This window comes from Terrapene carolina, unplaced genomic scaffold (assembly GCF_002925995.2).
Source record: "Terrapene carolina triunguis isolate 2854851 unplaced genomic scaffold, T_m_triunguis-2.0 Scaffold132, whole genome shotgun sequence".
Classification (NCBI taxonomy): domain Eukaryota; kingdom Metazoa; phylum Chordata; order Testudines; family Emydidae; genus Terrapene; species Terrapene triunguis.
Genome location: NW_020664483.1, coordinates 18757606 through 18784026, shown reverse-complemented (window position 1 = coordinate 18784026; position 26421 = coordinate 18757606). Strand labels below are relative to the sequence as shown.

The following is a 26421-nucleotide window of genomic DNA, read 5'->3' as shown; positions in this document are numbered from 1 at the left end:
GGATATTGAGTTAAGATTATTTGCATTATGTCTACATCACCTAGGTGGTAGAGCAACTTGTGACTACGTGTATGCATGCATGCACATGCATGGAATAGAAAAAAATATTCTTTTTAAAATATAAAAATTTACCACTGAGCAACACACATTTTCTGTACCAATTTAACTCTTTTGGTTAGGGGTGTGATTTTAAAGCAATATACTTCAAGTGGTACAATCCCTAGTGTGGGCCCAGTTACTCTGGTATAAAGATGCTTATACCCGGGAAATAAGCTGTACTGGTATAAGCACCTTTATCTCAGTATAACTAGAGGATTGTGTCACTTTCATTCTAACTGTTTCTAAACCAATATAGTTACAGCAGTACAATAACTGTGTATAGACAATCCCTTAGATTCTTGGAAAACTAATATAACTAATGCACTCATAACAATAAAATATCCTGACAAATAATTTAATTGTAGAGTTTTTCATTGTAGACAGCCTGATATCCAAAATTATCAGGACTAGACATAATTAGCGATACAAAACAATGAGTACAGTCTTAATGATATTTGACTTCTTGCCAGCTGGAAATGTGGAAAGTGAGACATGATTAAAAACTTTAGAGACATGCTTCAGCAGTTCTAGATTAAGATTTTGAGATTATTGTGCATTTACAATTCTGCCTTGAGAATTTCTAAAATCAATATAGGAAATCATGATAAATAAGATCATTTCAAACTCTATGTAGTGTCACTAAAAATCTTTTGTAATCTTTCTATGAATGATGCTGCATAAAGTGAAAATGTATTACAATTGATCCTGCAATGAGACTTTAGAATAGGAGTGAATCCAATATTTAAAATAGTCTTATTGGGACTATTAAAGCCATTACTAAAGTTACTGACACATGGATTTGCCCCAAACTAAATGATACTTTGATTCTGACTGCTGAAATGTTAAAGACTCATAGACTTTAAGGTCAGAAGGGACCATCATGATCATCTAGTCTAATCTCCTGCACATTGCAGGCCACAGAACCTCACCCACCCACTCCTGTAATAGACCTCTAACCTCTGACTGAGTTACTAAAGTCTTCAAAAAATGATTTAAAGACTTCAAGTTAAGAGAGCATCCACCATTTACACTAGTTTAAACTTGCAAGTGACCCGTGCCCCATGCTGCAGAGGAAGGCAAAAACCCCCACGGTCTCCACTAATCTGACCCGGGGGAAATTCCGTCCCGACGCCAAATATGGCTATCAGTTAAATCCTGAGCATGTGGACTAAACAAAGAAACGGCTTGAACTTTGAGAAACTTTGAGTTCTAGCACAATCTGAAGTTCTAAATGTGTTTTGTCAAACAATGAAACTTTTTGTTATATTTAAAGCTTACCTGATAACATAGGTCCTAAACGGTATAATGTGCTGCATGACAGCAGGGATGTGTAGCCATATCCTGATCTATAAAGCAAATACAAAAATAGATAAACTGTAATTATATAAATTTATGCAGAACAAATAAAATGTAAAGGCCAGTAATAAGGTTTAAAAATGCAAAACTCTGTCTAAAGAAATAAGGCTTTCGGGTTGTTGGCTTTAAGTGAACTTGTGTAACTTCTAATCAGATTTTTCCAATTTTCAAAAGTATAGTCTGGAGCAACTTTCTACAGCTAATAAATTAACCCAGATCCAGAGTCACATTTTTTTCTGCTAATCAACAGGAAAAATAAGATAAAAATTAGTGTAAACAAACAACATACACTGCTCTGCCTTAATGTCTTTCATTTCTGAACTTTGTATTCCCTCCTGTTTCTTCAACCTAATGCATTCTACAGCTCCTATCCTGCCCTCCATTCGTAATTGATTTTTTGTCTTCTAAGGGGTCTACAAGAAGATTACATCCTTTTTGGCCATGTTGATCATACCCATTTATTTGAGTTTTGTGGAAGATTTGATACTTTGGGCTCATCCACATTACGACTACAATTGTGATTTTGTTGCCAGTTAGAGGCATGACCATCTTACCCAGTTAAATGCAACATGGCTCAGAGCAGCTTTTCTGCCATCATGTTTGCACATCCATATTTAGCAGGCTGCTAACCTTATTTGTATCAATGCATTCTGGGGAAAACCAAAGCAACTATCTCATACTCCCTCTGCCAAGGACTGGGATGCCCAAAAGACAGATATACAGAATGTGTGAGAAGTAATACACTCTGGGATGCCCCACTGCAAACGAGTTGAATTCACACTACCCTTCACTATCCACCTATCCCCAAAGTCATTAGTCCACCCTTTGAGAGGCAACCCACTGTTATGGAGTTAGTGCGAGAGGCTGGCCCTACTCACGATCCTCACTCTACCCTTAACTCCTCCTCCTCCAGCATCCCAGCCACATCCATGAATATGTACATGTCTGTATCGGAAGGGGTAGGCAAAGCCACATCATTTCTGATATTGGCACACCTTCAGGGAAAGAGCTGATCTACACGTCTGTGCTCTCTTCCTCACAATATCAATTCCTGGAAACCCCCTGCAATCCCCAGTGCACTTTTCAGTAAGAGAAAAAAATGTGTATCCTGCATTTCTGAAAGCAGAAATTGAACATCCAAGCAATGAGGCAAACAGGAGCTCTAACCTTACAGCACTTCACCCTGAGGTACTGCACAACAGTAATATCAGATGTATTTCAACTCACTGGCCTCTTTCTCTTCCACCATGCCGGACCACATCACTTGGATCTGGCAGTAGCTCCCTACTGTAGTCATTGCTGACTCACTCGTGAAGCACTGTGCGCAGCCCCACAAAGTGCAGTAGTGTAGATGAAAAGATTAAAGAGGACTTCTAAATCAAATGTCCTACTCGGGACATCTTTGCACAGGATGAACCAGCTCTGAAAACATCGCTCAATGTGCAGTAGCAGTCAAAAAAGCTAACAGAATGTTAGGAACCATTAAGAAAGGAATAGATAATAAAACAGAAAATATCATAACACCATTATATAAATCCATGGTATGCCGACACCTTAAATACCATGTGCAGTTCTGGTCGCCCCCATCTCATAAAAGGCATATTAGAATTAAAAAAGATGCAGAGAAGGCCAAAGAAAATAATTAGGGGTATGGAACAGCTTCCATATGAGGAGAGATCAAAAAGACTGGAACTGTGTTCAGCTTAGAAAAGAGACAACTAAGGGGGGATGAGACAGACGTCTTTAAAATCAAGAATGGCGTGGAGAAAGTGAATAGGGAAGTGTTATTTACCCCTTCACATAATACAAGAACTAGGGGTCACCCAATGAAATTAATAGGCAGCAGCTTTAAAACAAACAAAAGGAAGTACTTCTTCACACAACACACAGTCAACCTGTGGAACTTGTTGCCATGGGATGTTGTGAAGGCCAAAAGTATAACTGGCTCAAAAAAGAATTACGTAAGTTCATGGCAGGTAAGTCCATCAATGGCTATTAACCAAGATGATCTGGGATGCCACTCCATGCTTTAGGTGTCCCTAAACATCCAACTGCCAGAAGCTGGGACTGAGTGACAGAGAAAGGATCACTCTAAGTTGCCCTGTTCTGTTTATTCCCTCTAAAACATCTGGTACTGGTCATTGTCAGAAGACAGGATACTAGGCTAGATGGATCATTGGTCTGACCCAGTATGGCTGTTTTTATATCGTTAATTTTTAACTAATGCCCTTAAGAATAGATTGGATTTTATTGCCTTGAAAACTAAAATGTTCACAAGTTAATGATGGGTATATCCCTTGTGAATCCTTAGTTATATTTGATCTGTTTTCCATACAGAGGAACATGAACCAGACAATTTTCAAAAATTTCCAAAGGGAGACATTTTTTATTGCCTTCACCTGAAAAAAAACTACTTGCTGGATTTCCTTGAAATGTTCAGAAAAAAATGAAATTGCCATTGTGAATTAACTGTAAAATTTGGAAGCAGAATCCTTTATTTTAAATATACAAGGATGGTGGTGACCAAAATGTTTATTATGAGACTCTTATTGCTGCCTACTTACAACAGCTTTCCAGCGACCCTGTGGCACCTGAGAGTAACAGGAATATGGGAGAGGAGAACACCCAGGATCTAATCCAAAGTACCATATATACTCGTTCATAAGCCGAATATTTTTGGTAAAAAAATGACTCATCAAAGAGTGGGGGTTGGCTTGTAAACGGGTCTACACTAAAATTTGATGATTTTAAACTCTATGGAATCATTTAATTAAATATCTAATACATTGCCGTTTTGTTACCTGGAGCGCCTCAACTCCCTGTGGCCACAGTTCGCCGTTCCCAGCAAATGGGAGCTGTGGGAAATGGCGCACCACTTCCCGCAGCTCCCATTTGGCTGGGAACGGCGAACCGTGGCCACAGGGAGCTGAGGGGCTCCATGCCTGCAGACACTCCAAGTAAACAAAACGTCCCGACCCGCCAGTGGCTTACCCTGATGGCCAGGAGCCAAAGTTTGCCAACCCCTGAAATACAGGGTTGGCTTATGAAAGGGTCATGCAGTTTTTGCTATTTTTACCTAACTATCTTGGGGGGGTCGGCTTATAAACGAACGGGCTAATGAACAAGTATATACGGTATTTAATATTGGAATCAAATCATAGAGTGTAATTATACAGCATTTCATTTTAGTTACACTCATTAAGTATTTACAGTTAAACTTAATGGGCAAAATTCTGTCTTCCTTTACATCCATGTTCCTGAGCAAGATATCCCCTCCCATCCTCATGCCACTCCCTTTAACTCCCTCTACCAGAGTCTTCCAGTTCTTGCCAGCAGTGACCAAGGGATACCTTCCTAGCCTAGTTTCGCTGCAACCAGAATGTCTGGGAAGAGAAGGAAAAACAAGATATCCTACAGATGCCACTATTCCTCCAACAGATCTCAGGGTAACGACTGGGGTGAAATGTTGCCCCTGCTGGACAGGGCAATCCCCAGACACCCTTCTCTCTCTGAGGGGAAAATTGTGACTTTTTCCTGATTCCAGGGCTCTCTTCTTCAAATTTTCCCAGACTTAGTCTATCCCACTTTATATTTGTTGCATTTTGGTTTAAAAACGTAACCAACTCAGGGCAATACTTACATTAGATACCACTGTGATAAATGCATGTGCTATAAGAAATGGCAATGTATCAGGGGTTCCATGTTCAAAACAATCCTTCATGAGGGAAAGGCCATTTTTTCCACAAAATAGACAAACATAACGAAGCAAGTGCAATGGTACTTCTACATCCTATAGAAAAAGAATATAAAAGTTTTATTTAAAAAGAAAAACAAATTACTATTGAAAACAAAAAACTAAATACATATAAGGTAAGAGTTCAGATGAGCAATATCAATGTATCATACGTTTATAAAACAATAAATATGATGATTTTACAGTCACCGAAAACATGTCAATTGTATCTCATAATGCTCTCTATAAATACAACAGACGGATAAACACCAAAGAAGGGAGAGAAGTTATTTAAGTTAAGGGACAACGTTGGCACAAGAACAAATGGATATAAACTAGTCATCAATAAGTTTAGGCCTGAAATTAGATGAAGGTTTCTAACCATCAGAGGAGTGAAGTTCTGGAACAGCCTTCCAGGGGAGTAGTGCAGGGGGAAAAAATCTAACTTATTTCAAAACTGAGCTTGATAAGTTTATGGAGGGGATGGTATGATAAGATTGCCTACAATAGCATATGGCCCATCCATGACTGCTATTAGCAAATATCTCCCACGGCCTCAGATGGGACACTAGATGAGGAGGGCTTTGAGTTACTACAGAGAATTCTTTCCCAAATGTCTGGCTGGTGGGTCATACCCACATGCTCAAGGTTTAACTGATCACCATATTTGGAGTTGGGAAGAAATTTTCCCCCAGGTCAGATAGGCAGAGACCCTGGAGGGCTTTCACTTGCTCCGCAGCATGGGGCACTGGTGGATTCTTTGTAATGTGACATCTTTAAATCAAGATTTGACGATTTCAGTAACTCAACTAGAGATTATGGAGGTATTACAGGAGCGGGTAGGTGAGGTTTTGTAGCCTGTGATGTGCAGGAGGTCAGACTAGATGATCATGATAATTTTGATCGCTTCAGGCCTTAAAGTCTATGAATCAATGAAATATATATGACTTACATTCATATCACAGAACGCCCCTAATATATTGCTTTCTTGGGCAGAAATATCCTGGTTTAAAAGAAAAGAGAGATAAATATAATTAGCTAACAGTAGGAATAGAAACAAATTGTATGAAGGTAACAAAACCAAAAGACTCATGATGCACACTCCAGAAACCTAATTTTATAAAACTCAAGCAGCTTAAGTTTGTTTAATTTTAAAAATTGCCACACTGACTTCTGCATTATCCGATTAAACTATTTTTTTTAATTGTATTTACAAATATGTACTTATAAACTCAGGACAATGCTCCAGCCATAAGGGGAAATTTCTTACCTAATAGTTTTCCTTCTTGGAGTTCTTCTATACCAATTCAGATGTTTTCATTACCAGCAGGAAAGTAATGTACCCAAACATCTGAACTGCCATAGGTAAATGAACAGAGAATATACCGTACAATCATAAACCTAATGAATATTCAAGAGCTAAAAAATTTAAAGTTAGTCATTCTAGTTCAGTTTATTAAACTTCTTCAAGTCCAATTGTAACATTCTTACACAAATATCTAATTGACAGCTTGTAGAACCTATATCTGGTATCCTTAAAGGGAAACTGTCAAATTACAAATCATCCTTCTCTCAATTTTTAAATCTATTATTGTTGCAAGTAACACTTAAGATTACTATAACTAAAGAATTTAATAACTTCTTTTAATATGTTTACATTGCGCACTGGATAGCATTTTGTAGACAGTCTATTTTACTGTTCCCCCTATTAAATCAATTTCCCATATTGTTTTTATGAATCTTTCACACAGCAAGAAAACATTTTTAAAAATTGTAAAATGTGATTGTGAAACCAAAAAACTTACTGAAACACTATCAAACTAATTTTTACTTTAAAAAAAAAAATTACTAGTTTTCATGTTCACGATTTCCCTTTAAATTTGGGGGATGGGGGAGGGGAGCGAAGGGTAGGTTTTTAAATATTTAATTTAACTGAAGTTTTTGGAGTTAATTTCAAATTGACTAATTTCCAGAGTATCATTTAAAACTACATTACTGGGGGTATTTTAGCTGTGATGGAATCAAACTTTAAGTTATTCACTAAGGTTACAATATAGGAATCTAAACATACTACATATTTCCCCTTCACGTTGAACTCCAAATCATCACTCAACAGTGTTCTTTGTCAATTATTTTTAAGTATTAAAACACATTTTTCTGGCCAATAGATAAGAAAAAGGGTGTTTCTGTGCTCTGCCCATGCCACTACCAGAAACAGATTATGCATGGGAAAATTATCAGTTGTTGAGGGAAATAGAAACTGTTCATCAGTTAAAGTACTGCTCTTAGCACCTGGCAGCTGAAAGACAGTGGAAGTCTATGATTATTAAGCCTGTAGAGTTTAGTGATATTCTGGCTAAGAGAGGTGAAAACATTATCTACTATCTGGAATGTCAAGTAGCTGCTTTGCATACTTGTCTCAAGACTTCTCTTCCTATGAAGTAGCCATATTGGAGTAAACACTGACAACAATGGGGCAAGAGATCTCTGCAGCATTGGAGAGACAAAAGATTTGACTTACTTGGCTAGAATGAACCTGAAAACCTGACAGTCCTGCTATGGTGTTCTAAACGGAATACTCAGGACATTGAGATTTCCACAAGGTCACCTTTTGAGCCAAGTAACAGAAGACAGTTCCCTATGAGAACCAAAGGCGGCAAAAAAACCTTAGAGGTGAAACACCTTAATTGATGTGTGATGGTGGACACAACCTTGGGAACAAAACTATAAAAAATTCATCCTACTAGAAAAAGACTTATATGGGAACTGCCACCACAGCTGCTAATTGCCTCATTCTGAGCCAAAATGTTGGGAGAGCATAAAAATAAAGTAGACAGATGCCTTTCCTCACTGTTTTAACCTCTACTGAGCTGCTAAAGACTGGTTTGCTAACTCCTTTAAAGTTCATTGTCTAGTCCTGCCTGGAGGGATTTTTAAAGGTAAGGAAAACAGGAGCTCACTTTGTGGTTTTGCCTCTTCTTCTACATGGTTTACAGAAAGTCATCACTTCCAGTAAAATGAAAAAATGCCTTTCTAGACAGAAGCATATCCTGTACTTTCTGAAATACCTATCTCACAGACTCTCTGCATATCTCAGTCTGAATAAACAAATAGTGCTGACAGAAGGTCATGGATGCAGGAAAATTAAAATTAACAGATGTCTCAGACAGCCACACCAGGCCTGCAGACCTCATGCATCTCAACCATTTCAGGGATCTCCGGATTACCCTTGTTTGGGTCTTGTGATTTTTTTGAAGTATTTTTGCTGTCAAAATTGTCAGTCCCATGAACAGCATATGCAAGACTGAATGTCTATATGATAAAAAAGTGTCACGAGCTAAGACCTCTCTTTGGATATCAAGAACGTTAGCAGATATTACTTTTGCATTGGGATAATCAGGTTTGTTTCCACATAAGTTTCTTCCTTCAAGATTTATGCCCTCAAGCGGGTTTTCTTCCAACTGACCAAGTCCAATTGTGGTATTCTTGTGTCTGAAGACACACAAAGATTCACTAGAAAGGAGATTTTTCCCTCTGATTAGCAGGGTAGACTCTTGTATCATCATTCTGTTTTTGTGGTCCCTGTGGATTTTAAACAGACCACGACCACAAACTTGTCTGAACTAAGGTGTACTTGTCTTGTCCAGAGGTCTTATTGCCCTCAAATCCAACAAATGTATATGCCAGTTCTTTGTCCTGGAAGGCCAGGTCCTCTGTGCTGTCAATATGCCTATGGGGGCTCCCAGTATTCTGGGCTGGCATTCATCGTCAGCTGCACCCTTTCTGGTTCCTAAATGAAATTTTCCTTCAGGATGTTTTCTCTGTTCAGCTCACATAACTCTCATTAGTCTCTTCCAGTTTTACCTCTATGTTTGCTATAATAGAGATGAATGCTGCTATTAAAAAAAATTCAAGGGGTAGAAACGTCCCCTAACCTATGGGATTTAGGGCAGGACAGTAGAGTCCCCAGTAGGCTTATACACCAACAGATCATCTTTTTTCTTGTTTTCTTGTTCTTGTTAGATATTGCAGTTTTGTGACCCTTTCTGACAGAAGGGAATTCTCCCCATTAGAAATCTCTCTTCTCCCAGATGTGTGAGTATCTGCAAAGGTTCCATCAAGTACATGGTAAGAGCATCAGTTTATACCTGATACAGAACATTCTGAAGGACTGACCACACTTCACATTTCCCCATAAACCCACTGAAGGATTTAGTCATTATCATTATTATATTATGGTAGAAATCAAAATGTGCTAGAAGATTTCCAAACACAGATATATCAATCCTTGCTCTGAAGAAATTACAAATTTGATATGAGAAACTAGCTGAAAGCGGGAATCATTTTTTCTGACTTGTCTAGACAGCAAAATAAGTTTTCTTCTCTCTCGTCTCTCTCTCCAGACCACGATTTTGATATATTCGTGGCATAATAGTGTTTGTTAATCTGAGTGGTCAGTGACTCAAGATGTCATATTGTTGAGAGTACTGGTGAGCCACAATGCAGCCACCAAACTTATGTTAGCGGCTGGTCTTCTTACACTATGTCAGCACATCAGCCAAAAAAATACTGCCAATGTCCTTTTTGAGATTTCTAACTCTTCATGGCACAATGACAAAAAATAAGACACACAAATATTTCCAAAAAGAAAAGAAGGTTGTTGTCTTCTCTCTAAGTGAAGCAAGTTTATTTATACATAAATTGATTCAGAGCTGTTTCTGCCATGTTCCTGTGAAGGCAGGGAGAAAAATTCAAGTTCAGTTTTTTTAACCCCATGAAGCACAGAGGCAAAATCCCTTTAGTTTTAACATTAGTTTTAACCAGTATGAACGACAAAAAGATAGACCTGCCCTCACTGGTCTCTACTAGTGGGCAGCTGTATCGCAGACCTATTTATTTATGATAATAAAGTTTAAAAGGAATTATGAAGGCATGCTGAAATGTGGTAGGAAAGTCTTACTGGAATCCTAACATTCTCTGGTTCATTAATAGAGATATACTTGAGATCACATATATTTGTAAACACAGTTTGACATTTTAATTTACAGATTTATACTCCAACATGATCGAATATAGCAAGATACTCAAATATGCCCCAAACAAAACAAAAACCACTCATCTTCCCAGTTTAATAATTTTTAACTAAACCAACATTTATTGCCAATTCTGGTGAGATCCACTCATTCAAGGACTGAATATAATTCATGCAAACACACTAGCACGTATGCTAAATCACATATCATTTACGTATATCTTTACAAGTTAAGAGCAAATAGTGTAATAATGTGAAACCGAAAGCTTAACTACTCAAAGCAGTGACACAGCTTTAAGTTTGTGGTTTTGGATAATTGTATTTTAATGCGCCAATATTTTGTAACATCCACATAAATGTATTAACGGCTTCTCATGCATTTTCTCAGTATAAGCTTTCTTAACAACGGCAAATATACTCATATCTCAGTATATAAGTGTAGAAGGTGCTCTGTTTAGTCAGGAACAGATTTCCACAGGTGAAACTAAAAATAAACCTTTTCAAGAACAAAATTATTTTAATTTGACATCTAGGGTCCCCAATATAGCTACAAAAGCATTTCCTCTATATCTGGGAATGAAAAGTTTGTAAAAGAAGAGTTCTGAGGGTGCATTTTTCAAAATAAATTATGTAAAAATATATATATTTAGCAGTAACAAAGTAACATCACAATGAAAAACTTATAAAGACAGTAGTCAAGTTTGCAGAACTGCAATTATAACAGTTATTCAGTTGATTATAGAACAGCAAAAAGTGTGGTCTCATGCAAGTTTTAGTTTGTAAATTTTGTTTATAACAACAGATTTAAACAAAAAGCAATTAAACTACATTATATTATTTTTGGAAGGAAGCCGTAATTATGGTTCCTTTTTGCCTTCCTGCTACTGTGACTATATGGTAACTTAAATTATGCAATTATATCCAACATTTTATTAACTGCTTTTACCTAGACCAATCAAGAATTCTTTTAAGAACGTATTTAAGGGAGTGGCTCATCTCCCAGAAAGTGTCAATGGAAAGACCCAGTGAATTCAGTGGGAAAGCTGAATCATCCCCATCCACCCTGTTTGAAAACTACAGCCACCCAAGCAGAGTCTACCCTTCAATGATAACTGCACTGTGTTTCACAAAAAAACAAAATATGCACAAGTTAGGATAAGATATACCTCTATTGTGGGATGAGTATTATGCTTGTAAGCAGTATACAGAGGAAACTGAATCTGAAAGATTTTTGCCACACACAGCAACAGTTTTTCCTTCTCATCAGTGCTCCATAAGCTAAAAGCATCAGTGCTCTTTGCAGATTCTTCCTCTGTCAGGATACAAGTTCTTGCGGAGTCTAACTTTTTCTCTATGCATTTTTGTCGTTCTCCATTTTCTTCTTCATGAGACTCTCTTTCTACATTCAGTGGCTCATTGGCTTGATTATTCTGATCTTGCCATGTTGAATCTATGTTAATAGTGCAATGTTTACAGAGCTGGTCCCGTAGAGCTTGAACTTGGGCAATCACTAAGTTAATAAGCGCACATACTACTTGGTTAAAGATCTCCAAATGCTTATACTCCTTGAAGCAGCACAGACATTGTCTGCAAACAAAAACAAAATAAAAAAGTGAAAATTCCTGGAGTGGCTCAGAATTAAAATATCTAAAAATGAGAAGTTTGGACTCCATCAACTTAAAGAAGAAACTAATAAATAGTAAGAAAAAAAGACTGATCTTAATTTTTAAAAAGTGACTAATTATAAGGAAGTTTCACATTTAAATATATTTTAAGTAACATAGCATATGACAGACCAACAAAGACAGGAAATGCAAAGTGACACTGAAACTCCAATGTCAAACACCAATACTGAAGACCTCATTAATCCCTGTGGGCATCCCATTTATTTCCAGACGCTCACAGAGAACTACATGGTCCCAACTACTGTTCGGGAGTTTTAAATTATTTATGTATTTTATAATGGTAGCTATGGACTGCATGTGTTCATCTTGTTGAGTCACAACACCAAGATATTGTGAAAAAATCCTCATAAGACACTTTTCAGAGTGGGTTCTAGCCCATGAAAGTTTATGCCCAAATAAATTTGTTAGTCTCTAAGGTGCCACAAGGACTCCTCGTTGTTTTTTCATAAGACACTGAAATTCAAAGTAATAATTCTTGATTTTCCCCCCATTCTCTTTAGAAAAAAAAATGTATGTGGCAGGATAGTTCACATTAAGCAACAGCATATGTAAGGTTTTATAATATTTTCCATTACTATCATTTAGCCTGTTTACTGCTATGTTCTTCAACAGCTTCTGGAATGCCAGCCAGTGCTTCAAAGGTGTGTTCTACACACACACCTTGCAGGAGAAATGGGGCACAAAAGTGGCTACATGTAAATGAAGGCCAGAATTTCCTTTATTCTCCCATCATTTTAGTCACACTACAATATTGTACTCACTCTACTTATTCCATTCACTCTATTTCCCGCATAATTTTTACAACAAATGGGGTCCAATATGATGAGTTTAAAGACACTGACGAAAATACCTTTGCGTCCAGGAGTTGATATAAGCAAATATCTTGAGTGCATGTTCCTTTCGGAGCTGCAATCCATCACCACCTTCGATGTCAGATACTGAAGAAAAACAGTAAGTCGTTAATGGCATATGTAATATTTAATGTGACTTTTAACTGCTACATTAAACATAAAATATCAAACATAAATTTTGTTCCTAAAGGACCGAATTAGAAAAATCAGACTTAGAATAGGAACTGCATTGCTAGCCAGAATACAGTAACATAATATTGCAGAGGTTTTTCCAGCACAAAACTCTTGGATCACCACACTTACCTTCATAGATCCAATAATCTCCCCAACACCAAGAAATCTGTTATCTACAGCCAGGCACTCAGATACCACAGAATATGCTCTGAGGAGAAAGTCCAGAGTATACATTTTACACATTCAAAAACAGCCTATATCAAATTAGGACACTCCATCAGAGAAGTAGATCACATCACGGAGTGGGCCACCCAAATATCCCAAGAGAACCTGCCTCAATACAGAAATAAAACCCTCTCCTGCCAAACACCCCTAGTTGTCACCTACCACCCCACACTGGAATCTATACGGGGCATCATCAAACAACTACGACTCGCACTCAGTGGGGCCCCATCCTGAAATAACTCTTTCCTGAACTCCCTTTTCTGGCCTTCAAACACCCCCCAACGTCTCCAAGCTCATCATCAGAAGCAGGCTCCCCTCAGACCAGGACACACCAACTCAAAGCAGCACCAGACCGTGCCAGAACAACAGATGCAAAACCTGCAGACATATCTCCACTGTTACAATGATCCATACCGCCACCCAACACACCTTTCAAAATCCATGGGTCCTACACTTGCCTATCACATGTGGTGTGCCTCACCCAGTGCACTACATGCCCCCATAACAACTATGTGGGTGAAACCAGATGATCACTAAACTTTCAAATGAACTCACACAGGAAAATAATAAAAGACAAAAACACACTGGCTTTGTCTACACTACCAATTGAACGACAAAACTTTTGTCGTTCACAGGTGCTTAAAGAACCGTGTCCCACCCAACCAAGACAAAAGTTTTGCCGCGTCAAGTGGCAGTGTAAACAGCTCGTTGTTGGCAGGAGCGCTCTCCTGTTGAGAACAAGAACCCCGCTCATACACAGTGGAAGTATTTTGTCGGCAAAAGTGGTGACAAACAGCGTTTACACTGACCGACTATTAGCGACACGGTCGTGTCGACATGGCCGTGTCGCTAAAAACTGTGTAATGTAGACAAAGCCACTATCACCTCTAGGGTGCACACTTCTTGCAAAGCAATCATTCCATATTTGACCTACCAGTCTTCATCCTCAAAGGAAACCTGCACAACACTTTCACAAGAGGAGCCTGGGAGTATAAATTTAGAACTTTGCTAGAGACTAAAAATCATGGTCTTAATAAAGGCACTGGATTTACGGTTTATTACAACAATCTGTAACCCACTAACCCCCCTTTTTGTCCTATGACTACAGGGGTGTTAATGAGCCACTTCGCCTTGAACGGTCCCTTAGAATATGTGTTAACTACTTATGCTAAACTATCTGTTCAATCTTGTATTTAGCTGTGACACTCTAGGCCTTGACTACACTGGCAAGTTTCTGCACAGTAAAGCAGCTTTCTGAGCTGTAACTTCTGAGGTGTACACACTGCCAAGCCACTTAGTGCGCAGAAATTGCACAGTTGCAACGCTGTTAAAAAAAAAAAAAAACACGCCGATGAGAGGCGTACAGCTTTCTGCGCTGGGGCTACAGCACAGTGGCATAGCCAGGTGGAGGGAACAGGGGAAGCAATAAAAAAAAAAAAAATGTGGGCGCCTTCCTCTGCACAACTTTTACTCCCCCGGCGGTGCTCCGGGTCTTCGGCGGCGGGCCCTTCACTCGCTCCGGGTCTTCGGCGGCACTGAAGGTCCCGCCGCCGAAATGTCGCCGAAGACCCGGAGCGAGTGAAGGTCCCGCCACCGAAGTGCCGCCGAAGACCCGGAGCGCCGCCAGGTGAGCAAAATAAAAGCGCCACAGCGCATGGCGCTTTTTTTTTTTTTTTTTTTTACAAAGGCGCCAGGAAATTGACATGGCGCCACTTGTGCTCAGTGGGGGAGCGGCCGCTCCCCACCAGCTACACTACTGCTACAGCACCGTGGTGCCAGTTTAGACACCCTGGTCCATTACAGCACTGCAATTGGCCTTCGGGAGGTGTCCCACAATGCCTGCTCTCACCTCTCTGGTCATCAGTTTGAACTCTACTGCCCTGCCCTCAGGTGACCAACCGTAAGCCCCATCTCTTAAATTCCTTAGGAATTTTGAAAGTCCCCTTCGTGTTTGCTTGGTGATGCGTGCAGTGGTCTCAGCGCATCTTTCCAGGTGACCATGCCTGCTCCACGCACCAGGCCATCCCCCGTTTGGAGCAATGCCGAGCTACTGGACTTCATCAGCATTTGGGGAGAGGAGGCTGTTCAGTCCCAGCTGCGCTCCAGCCATAGGAATTATACCACCTACAGACAGATTTCACGATGCATGATAGAAAGGGGCCATGACTGGGACACACTGCAGTGCAGGCTCCAAGTGAAGGAGCTGCGGAACGCCTACCACAAGGTGTGGGAGGAAAACCGCCGCTACGGTGCTGCGCCCACGAGCTGCTGGTTCTACAAAGAGCTGGAGACAATACTCGGTGGCGACCCCACCTCCACTGCAAAGGCCACTGTGGATACTTCGGTGGCTCGCATGCCAGTCAAGAGTGGACCGGACCAGGAGGAAATCTTTGACAACAATGTGGAGGGGGACCCAGAGGAAGACTCAGAGGTCAGAGATGCATGCAGCCAGGAGCTCTTCTCTATCCCAGAGGAGGCTAGCCAGTCACAGTTGTCGGAACTTGGTGAAGTGCAAAAGGAGAGGTCATCCCTGGTAAGTGGCTTTGATTCTGGGAATCGCTGAAGCGAGTTGTTGGGGGCAGGAAGGTTGCAGAAAGCAGGCTTGTGTCTGTATGATGTGCGCACCACCACATGCCTAGTTTGAGCAGTGGAACAGGGTGTTGATTGACTCCCTCACTTCATGGGAATCTGCCTCAGAGATCTCCATGAAACTCCCATGGAGATACTGGGGAATCCGCTGCTGCAGGTTCTTTGGCAGAGCTGCTTTGTTTCTTGCCCCATTAAGGGTAACTTTCCACGCCACTCTGCCGTCACGGGCGGGAGGGGAGGAGAGAAGGGACCATTGCTGCACACAGGCAAGCCACATAAGGGCCAGAGCAGAAGCTGCAGTCTTGGGGCTGGTCTACACCCAGCCGCTAGTTCGGCGGCTGGGGATCGAAGTTCTGGGTTCGACTTATCGCGTCTGGTCTGGATGCGATAAGTCGAACCAGGAAGTGCTCGCCGTCGACTGCGGTACTCCAGCTCGGCGAGAGGAGTACCGCGGAGTCGACGGGGAGCCTGCCTGCCGCGTGTGGACCGCGTCTGAACCGCGGTAAGTTCGAACTAAGGTATGTCGACTTCAGCTACGTTATTCACGTAGCTGAAGTTGCGTACCTTAGTTCGACTTGGGGGGTTAGTGTAGACCAGGCCTTAGAGAAGACCCTCCCTTGATTCCCTACTAACCCTCAGGAGCGAGATATCTTCCATAATGAACACAGTGTGTGGAAAATGTGGGGACAGTACTGATTATAAGACACACACACAGTGCTGGCTCTCCCCAAGAGCCACGTGCCCAGTGTACAGTACAGTCCTGGAACACTGATTTCCTCTGCCCCTGCGGGGGGTCTTGTGGCTCATGTGTGCTTGCTTGGGGTCAGCCAGTTAGTGATACGTATGTGAATAGCTGCTGTGTTTTAAATCACTGAATCAGTAGTCTGTGGCTATGGATACACTGGCGCTTTACAACGTTGCAACTTTCTCACTCAGGGGTGTGAAAAAATACCCCCCTGAGCGCAGCAAGTTACAGCACTGTAAAGCGCCAGTGTAAACAGTGCCCCAGCGCTGGGAGCCGCGCTCCCAGTTCTGTAAGCTAATCCCCTCATCGAGGTGGAGTACCTGCAGCGCTGGGAGAGCTCGCTCCCAGCGCTGGCGCACGACCACACTCGCACTTCAAAGCGCTGCTGCGGGAGCACTCCCGCGGCAGCGCTTTGAAGTTTCGAGTGTAGCCACGGCATGTGTGTTGCAAACAATACTACTTCTGTAAAATGTTGCATTTTGGCTTCACAGATATGACCTTGGGAGCCCAGCCTCCCTCTTTGTTATCGCCGACTGAACAGCTGCGCAGAATTAGAAAGCGGCCACAAAGAAATAAAGAGGACTTTCTGCGTGATGTCATAATGCACTCCGCGGCTGAAAAACAAGAATTGAAGGAGTGGCGGGACAGCGAGAGGAGGGCCCGAAAGGAGAACGCGGCACGCCAGAATGAAGCCATGGAGTGGCTCTTAAACGTTATGGAGCACCAAGTGGACACGCTCCAAGTGCTACTAGCAATGCAAACCGAGCAGCTCCATGCCTGCCCTCCCCTGCAGCCGCTGTCGCAAAACTCTTTCCCATGCGCCCCCCAGACACTGCCAACACATTCTTATCAACCTCCTGGCTCCAGTCTGTACCTGCTGCATTCCACTCTTCCCCCATCACAGTCCAGCACTGCAGACTCCCAGTACGCACTGCACTCAACACCCATCCCTCTGCAGTTTAGCCCTGCTGAAGTACAGTACCTCCTGCACTGTACTCCAAAGGAGAAGGTTGGAATGGATACCTGGACATACACAAATCTTTAATCGTCCTGGTACCCCACCTCCTCCTAGGACCTTCCCTTCCCCCATCCCTCTCAGTGCTGATGTGTTTGTCTCCCTCCTCTGGTTGTTGTTTTTTAATAAAATAATTATGTTGGTTTAAAAGCAATCTTTATTCCATTAATTGAAAGCAAACAAAGCCCTACAATGCAACAGGCAATTTTCTTAAACCTTCATAGTGCATCGTCTGCACCAATCACAATCACTTCCTAGCATTACAAGCACTGCACTCCCGAGCATAGCAACAAATATTAGTGGCTTTCAGCTTCAAATTGCTGCCTCAAGGCATCCCTGATCCTTATGGCCCCGTGCTGCACACCTCCAATAGCCCTGGTCTCTGGCTATTAAAATTCAGCCTCCAGGCACTGAGCCTCAGCGGTCCAACCCTGAGTGGAGCTTTCACCTTTCCCGTCACAAATATTATGGAGCGTATAGCACATGGCTATAAGCATAGGAATATTGTCATTGGCCAGGTCCAGCCTCCTATATAGGCAGCGCCAGTGGGTCTTTAAATGGCCAAAAGCACATTCAACAGTCATTCTGCACTTGCTCAGCCTGTTGTTGAACCACTCCTTGATGCTGGCAAGGTTCCCGTGTATGGCTGCATAAGCCACAGCATTAAGGGGTAGGCAGGGTCTCCCAGGATCACAATGGGCATTTCGACTTCCCCTACAGTGATCTTCTGGTCCGGGAAGAAAGTCCCTGCTTGCAGCTTCCTGATCTGACCAGTGATCCGAAAGATGCGTGCGTCATGCACCTTTCCGGACCAGCCTGCGTTAATGTCTGTGAAACGCCCATGGTGATCCACAAGCGCCTGGAGAACCATTGAGAAATACCCCTTCCGATTAATGTACTCGGTGGCTAAGTGGTCTGGTGACAGAATTGGAATACGTGTGCCATCGATCGCCCCTCCACAGTTACAGAAGTCCATTTGTGCAAAGCCATCCACAATGTCACACACGTTGCCCAGAGTCACGGTCTTTTGGAGCAGGATGTGATTAATGGCCCTGCACACTTCCATCAACACAAGTCCAACGGTCGACTTTCCCACCCCGAACTGATTAGAGACCGATCGGTAGCAGTCTGGAGTAGCCAGCTTCCACACTGCAATCACCACGTGCTTCTCATGTCCTTGTGCCACAGAGCTGGGGCGAGCTCATACACAGTCCCATGAAAATGGCTTTCCTCATCTGAAAGTTCTGCAGCCACTGCTCATCATCCCAGATGTGCATAACTATGTGATCCCACCACTCAGTTCTTGTTTCCCAAGCCCAAAAGCAGTGTTCCACTGTGGTCAGCACCTCCGTGAATGCCACAAGCAATCTCATGTCGTAGCTACTACGCGTGGAGAGATCAATATCGAACTGCTCTTGCCTTTGTAGTTTAAGGAATAACTCCACTACCAGCCGTCACGTGTTAGTGAGAGGGAGCAGCATATTGGTCAACAGTGCGGGATCCATTCCTGCAGACCGAAGAGGCAGAGCAGAGCGCGCAGTACACAAACCATTGAAAGATAGCGCCAAATGTGGACGGAAGCACAGGGATTGCTGGGATGCGAAGTAGTGCATCAGGGGGCATTGGGACAGGACCCAGGATGCCCCGCGACGCTGTCCGCCTTCCCACAACTCTTAGAGGCAGAAGAGGAAGAGATGCTCTGTGAGATAGCTGCCCAGAGTGCACCGCTCCGAATACCGGTACAAGTGCCGCAAGTGTGAACATGCTATTGCGCAGGCAGCTGACAGTGTGAACACACAAAAGTGGTTTCCCTTTAGCGTTCTCTGAGCGGAGCTGTAACTGCCGGCGCTGTAACTCTGCCAGTGTAGAGTATCTTATGGCACTGCAGCAGCACAGCTATACTGATACAGCTGTGCCCCTGCAGTGCGTGTGGTGAAGATGCTCTACAGGAGAAGCTCTCCCACCAACATAGCGCTGTGCACACAAGCACTTATGCCGGCATAACTTATGTCGCTCGGGGTGGGGGGGTTTAGTCACACCCCTGAGCAACGTAAATTTTGCCTGCCGACTGTGTCGTGCAGACATAGCCTAAGTGCTTTTCCCAGACCTTTCCCAGGAAGAGTTTTGTGTAGCTTGAAAGCTTGTCTCTCTCACCAACAGAAGTTGGTCCAATAAATATTACCTCACCTTGCTTTTATTCTAGTATCCTGTGCCAAAATTTAGCTAATGCCAGGTATTTCATGCAGAGAGTGTAAAATCTCTGTAAATCATGTAATTAAAATATACCTGATCACTATGGTGTCTAGGCACCCAACTGTGCAACAGTATACTGTGGTTGGAAAGTTTTTGTGCTCCTAGCTAGCAAACATCTTACACACAGAAGGATGAGGATTCTTGTGAGTGTAACTGAAAATGCTATGCAAGATTTTCAAAAATGGTTGCTAGAGTCAGGCTTTAAAACCACAGAATGAAGCACCTAAATAAGTGGCCTGATTTTCAAGAGTGTTAAGCACCAACTATCTCTCATCAACTTCAGCAGGAGTTATCAGGTGCTCAGCACTTTTAAAATGAGTGCTCTTCAACAATTTCACTGAGTAGCACACTTGAGCTTGAAGAATCTGATATACAGATATACTGTCCAAAATTTTTGAGATGACCATGCATCCTGTCCTTCTACTTAACAATGCTTGACTCATAGACTCATAGACTTTAAGGTCAGAAGGGACCAATATGATCATCTAGTCTGACCTCCCGCATGATGCAGGCCACAAAAGCTGACCCACCCACTCCTGGAATAATTCTCTCCCTTGACTCAGCTGTTGAAGTCCCCAAATCATGATTTGAAGACTTCAAGTCGCAGAGAATCCTCCAGCCAGCGACCCCTGCCCCATGCTGCGGAGGAAGGCGAAAAACCTCCAGGGCCTTTGCCAATCTACCCTGGAGGAAAATTCCTTCCCGACCCCAAATATGGCGATCAGCAGAACCCCGAGCATGCGGGCAAGATTCTCCAGCCAGACCCGCATTGACCATTGATACTAATTACCTGTGATGGCACGTTATTGACCTATTGACTAAAATCACGTTATCCCATCAAACCATCCCCGCCATAAACTTATCAAGCTTAATCTTAAAGCCAGAGAGATCTTTCGCCCCCACCGTTTCCCTCAGAAGGCTGTTCCAGAACTTCACCCCTCTGACGGTTAGAAACCGTCGTCTAATTTCAAGCCTAAACTTCCCATTTCACTTTAGATTTTATCTATTTTTGTTATTTCTGTTTGTTTCTGACCATTTCCTTCAACATTAGACCAGCTGAGTCAGAAATTCCTACACTAATGTTTAGCAGTCATTAAACACCCATTTGCAGTATTTGTCACATTTACTAGAACTAGACAAACTATCTAGTGAATTTAACACAGGGAAGAATTAAAAATAAGATGAGCTAGTCAGTTTTCTATCAAACCATATCAGATGCCCTGCCCACATCCCAAAAGTGTATAGATTCTGGCAAGGCAAACTACAACAACAGTACTCAATTCTACCTACTCCACTCTCTTCAACATCCAGTCACAGATGATTCTACCCACTAGTTACATCCCTGTCTCCTGCCAACAATAACTCCACCTATTCTTATTCCCCTTTAGGCTTCTAAATCGTTCTAAAATTTTCTTATTGCTTTTTAACCAGCATAAAATAGAATCTTGACATTCTGAACACTTCCTTTATAATTTTAAAAATAACATTTTCATTCACTGATTATATAGTAGAAACACTGGTCTCTAATTTCGAACAACTTTCAAATATAGACACTTCAGATACTCAGAAGTTGGGAGGAAAAAAAACAAAGTAGGTTTAAGAATTTGAAGTGCCTTCCAAAATCTGAGAGAGACAAGGCGGGGAAAATGCTGTCAGAAGTCTTAAAAGAGCAACACTCCGATTCGGAAAATACAGAACCCGAACCACCAAAAAAGAAAATCAACCTTTGGTTGGTGGCATCTGACTCAGATGATGAAAATAAACGTGCATTGGTCCTCACTGATTTGGATCATTATCGAGCAGAACCCGTCATCAGTATGGAAGAATGTCCTCGAGAATGGTGGCCGAAGCACAAAGGGGCATACAAATGTTTAGCATATCTGGCATGTAAATACCTTGCAACGCCAGCTAAAACAGTGCCGTGCAAACACCTGTTTTCACTTTCAGGTGACATTGTAAATAAGAATCAGGCAGTATCTCCCATAAATGTAAAACTTGTGTGTCTTAGCAATTGGCTGAACAAGAAGTAGGACTGACTGGACTTGTAGGCTCTAAAGTTTTACATTGTTTTGTTTTTGAGTGCAATTATGTAAAAAAAAAAAAAATTCTACATTTGTAAGTTTCACTTTTACGATACAGAGATTGCACTCCAGTGCTTATAGGAGGTGAACAGAAAAACACTATTTAGTTTATCTTTTGTACAGTGCAAATATTTGTAATCACAAATAATATAAAGTGAGCACTGTACACTTTGTATTGTATGTTGTAATTGAAATCAATATATTTGGAAAATGTAGAAAATATGTAATAAATTTAAATTGGTATTCTATTATTATTTAACAGTGTTATTAATACTGTGATTAATCGTGACTAATTTTTTAATCTAGTGAATTTGTTTTGCATTAATCACTTCAGTTAACTGCGATTAATTGACAGCCCTAAGAAAAAACTAATAAAACTCACTGATCTGAGGTGTCTTCCCCCCTGGGTGTGGGGGGTAAGGGTTTTTTCTGGCTTCCAATCTCGTCTTGAATTCCTTCACAGTTTTGCAAGCCCCAATATAGACTACTGTCACTACACAATTCTAAAAATTAAAAATTCCACCGCAAAAAACTTTTAACTTGGAGGTAAGGTTAAGAAACGTATCACTTCAGAGAACAATCATTAAGAGAATACAGAAGTTTGCTTTAAAATAAATACACTACACACAGAAATTACAGTGCCTATAAATGTGATGTGTCAGAAGAGACACTATCAACTCTAAGAAATCACATTTGTCTCACTTTTTTATACCTAGTATGAGCAACACCTAAGAGTACAATAAATGAAAAAGGGGGAAATATATATTTTTTTCAGTTTGATTTATACATTTGACAACACTTTATACACAACACAAAGTCAGTTTCACTGTTTTCCCACTGGTTTGTGTGGGTCTTAGACATAGCCACTTTGGAACTAAATTATTTACAAAATAAAAGTGATTGTAAACCCAAAAAAACCTGACTCAATTTCAAGTTGTTTAAAAATAAACCACGAAATTAGGGAAAAGTCCCCTAATTCTGCCCACTTATCACCCTCCTAAACATAATCGGAAACGTATAACAACATGATTCTCAAAGAATACTGGTTTATTTTGTTATGTTTTAGTTTACAGAGATTGCACCCTGCTACATCAGAGACCCATCTGCATTTGTGTTTTACAACACAAACTCCCATGATACTTGGTTTCTTTAAGACCACATCAGAGCGCTGCAGAATCCAAGAACCTTGCCACAGACATTATGTCAAGCTTGCCACATAATACACAGGGTCTTGACTACAGTACACTTACCACATTCCATGTATGGGCAAAATGCTGCCACCATATTTAAGATATCTTAGGCCAGGTCTGCACGGCAAACATACCCTGGTATACCAAAGTAGCTCAGGCATGTGAAAAATCCACACCCCTGAGCGATGCAGTTATACCAACCTAATCTCCAACCTACACAGCACTATGACAACAGGAGGGCTTTTCCTATCATCATAATGACCACCTCTCACTGAGGTGGATTAACTACACCATCAGGAGAAGCTCTCCTGTTAACACAGTAGCGGCTTCACTGAAGCACTACAGTGGCAGAGCTACACTGGGGCAGCTGCACCATTGCAGCTTTTTAAGTGCAGACACGCCCTTAAACAGCTTAAACAACTGCTTAAAAAGCTTCCAAAACGCATTCAGAATTTTGGAAACTTAGTTGTATACAATCAACCTGACATGAAAAATAGGAGTTTAACTGTATATTTATATGCTTTCCATTTTTATTTTTAAAGGAAACTACAACATTCGCTTAAGGTTCATTTTTCTCTGAATCTTAACTCCAGGTAATCAGAGATTTGGTTTGTTTGGTTTTTATTTGATAGTTTGTTCTTAAACTGGCCTGGAAATCCTCCTTCTAAAACCAGCATGTTTCACTTACTCAGGGTGAATGCAAAATAATGGAAAAGATTCTTACCAAAACATTTTTAAAAGATTATCAAAGAACAAATTAGGTTCATAAAAATAAGATTTGGAGCCAGTAACATCAGAACATCAATTCAATCTGCACATAATTTTATCCCTTGAGGCCTACAAAAGCATTCCACAGTGTTGAATAGAAGGCATAGTTGTATACACATGCAATAGTTTGCTTTGAGAGGTATACTATTAAATTAACAACTTTTGGACTTTTATTTCAGCCTAGACAAGTTTATTTTGGTCAGCATCTATAAAAAATATTGCAACTTACTGTGTAAGAAGTTCAGAGTTAAGGAGGTAGTATTAAACTTTATGTAGATTTATACACTTGTGTACACTAGGAATCCTTCCTTTTCTCTTCTCTAATTAAAACTTTTGTAATATCTGGAATCACCATCCCAAGAGATGAAAGATTTAATCAAAGTTATTTCACCTGTTATGGACAAACTAAACATACGAATTGCCATCCCAGGTCAGACCATCAGTCCATCTAGTCCAGAATCCAGTTTCTAGTGATGGCCAGTAACATCTGCTTCAGAGGATAGTGCTAGAAATTCATGGGAATACCTAACTTTCAGCACCTCTTTCTCCAAAATATCCCCCCAAAAAGGTAGTTAAGGATACAATGTGTGGTCTTTTAGTATACAGTAACAATGTTGTGTTTTTGTGTATAGTTTTTTATTTTTATTTTCATTCCATAAGATCTTCTTGAAAGTGCTGTTGCCTCGGAAGGTTGAGGATGGGAACATATAATGAATGGAGAAGGGGGAGAGAGAGAGAAACTGGAAGGAACTGAGCGTACTGAAGGCAAACTGAGTGAGGGGAAGGAGCGAGTGAGGGTAGAGGAGCTCTGAAAGGAGGGTGAAGGTGTTAGTTAGGGAACCAGCACAGAGAGCTGCCCTTACATTCCTAGTCTGGGACCGTTTGGGAGAGAAAGGAACTGCGGGAGGCCACACAAGGAGAGTTGGATGTGGAACAGGGGGACTCCTGGAGGAGGTGGTGCTGTGAGATCAGGGAGTGAAAAGGGCAGGTGCTAAAGGTTACTGTGGAAGGTGCTGCATGCTGCTGAGGGAAGGAAGGGGGAGGTGTCAGGATTGGAGGCTGCAAGAGGCCAGGTAGGGGCTTAAAGCATTGGAGTAGGGGTGCTGAGACACAGAAATAGCTGTCCTAAGCTATTTATAGCTCAGCCAGCACACAGAGGGAGCAATGGGAGGGTATTTCTTATTTCATATGCATCACAAGTCAGTATCTAGACTGTTCAGCCATCTTACTGCTGCATCATCCAGGGTAGCAAGGTGTTGTAGTCCACCTTCCAATCTTCTAATTGTGCACTCCATCACCACCTTTGACTTTCTGTATTGCTGCCTCACAGTCACACTATCAAGATTGGGCTAAGCCAGTTTCTGCATTATGACAGTCACTCTGGCTGTTCCAGTCAACAGCCTATTAATCTTAGCCCAGGATCTGCATCCCAGGTTTCAAACAGGTGGATATAAATTATGGCTTTTGAAATTCTTCAGCATGCCTGTCTGTCTATCCCACAGTTGCTTCAGCTCCGTAAAGACATAGCTGACAGCCCTGATATGCCAACATGCCTATAGCCTTCTCGTAACATGCCCCAGGAGTAGGGTAAAGTGAAACAGAAGTAAACAAAACGCTGAACACAGGCAGGGAGGGTACTTTGGAGATGGCACTTCCCCACTCCCGCCCGTGACAGGCCTGACACTACCACCTACATGTGTAGGGCTAAAGACTACCAGCAGACAAGTACAGCAGCATCTGAACTTTGCAGCCTATACAAGGATCCCATTGATACAAAGCTGTGACAAAGAGGAGAGTGAGGACTGGTGTTTCAGACCCAAAGCCTGCAAGTCAATCCAGTATTCTGTTTCCATAATGGATAGATGAAGGAGGACTCTAAGACGTACAGTTCTCCCTCACACTATCAACACATTTCAAACAGAACTGTAACATGGAAATTAGAGAGGTAAGATGATGATTGGTTAAGCCACCTCCATCGTCACTGTGACACTACTTAAGAATAACTTGAGCTGCTGAATGGGCCCCAAAGGTAAAATTAAGTTAAACAATTATTGTTAATAACTGCTTGATATCAGTTTACTTTCTTCTAGGATGCCTATTCCCAGAATATTCAAATATGTTTCAACTTTCTAAAAAGTTTAATAGGTTAATAATATGCCATTGTTAGCTAGAGGGGCCTACACAAACATAAGACTCAACGGAAATGCCTTTTACATTTATTTAAACCACCATTTTACCCTGTTTTAAGTGAAAAATTAAATGTAATCTTAACTATGGCATCACAATCAGACCTCTCCATAATAATGTGAATAGCTGATATACACTATAGTACTAAAAAAAAAAACCACTATGAGTTTCCATGTCAAGAAAAGGACAATTAAAAACCTACAGGGTACTAGGAGATTGCAAAAGATGAGAAATGTAAATCAACTAGAAGAGGAGACTGTATAATTCCAAGTGTAAACAAATGAAGCTCAGATTATAAATACATTTTTAGCAAGAATTTGAGGCCTAAGAGAACAGACTGTAATTAGACCTCAAGGACAACCACCATGCTAGACTTATGCAGGATATCTTATATCTAAAGGTCACTCACCACTAGGGTTGCCAACTTTCTATTGGCAC

General features: G+C 41.3%; 1 protein-coding gene across 1 annotated transcript in view; it reads right to left on the bottom strand.

The window, feature by feature from the left end:
* Window positions 1-26421, bottom strand: part of USP34 (ubiquitin specific peptidase 34) — a 257649-nt gene that overhangs the window by 212931 nt on the left and 18297 nt on the right. Inside the window, exons 2-6 of the mRNA XM_029911897.1 lie at window positions 12756-12843; window positions 11387-11807; window positions 6141-6191; window positions 5096-5245; window positions 1378-1445 (exon numbers count right to left, since the gene is read on the bottom strand). Of these exons, the coding sequence (XP_029767757.1) occupies window positions 1378-1445; window positions 5096-5245; window positions 6141-6191; window positions 11387-11807; window positions 12756-12843 (778 nt within the window). The remainder of the gene's footprint in view (window positions 1-1377; window positions 1446-5095; window positions 5246-6140; window positions 6192-11386; window positions 11808-12755; window positions 12844-26421) is intronic.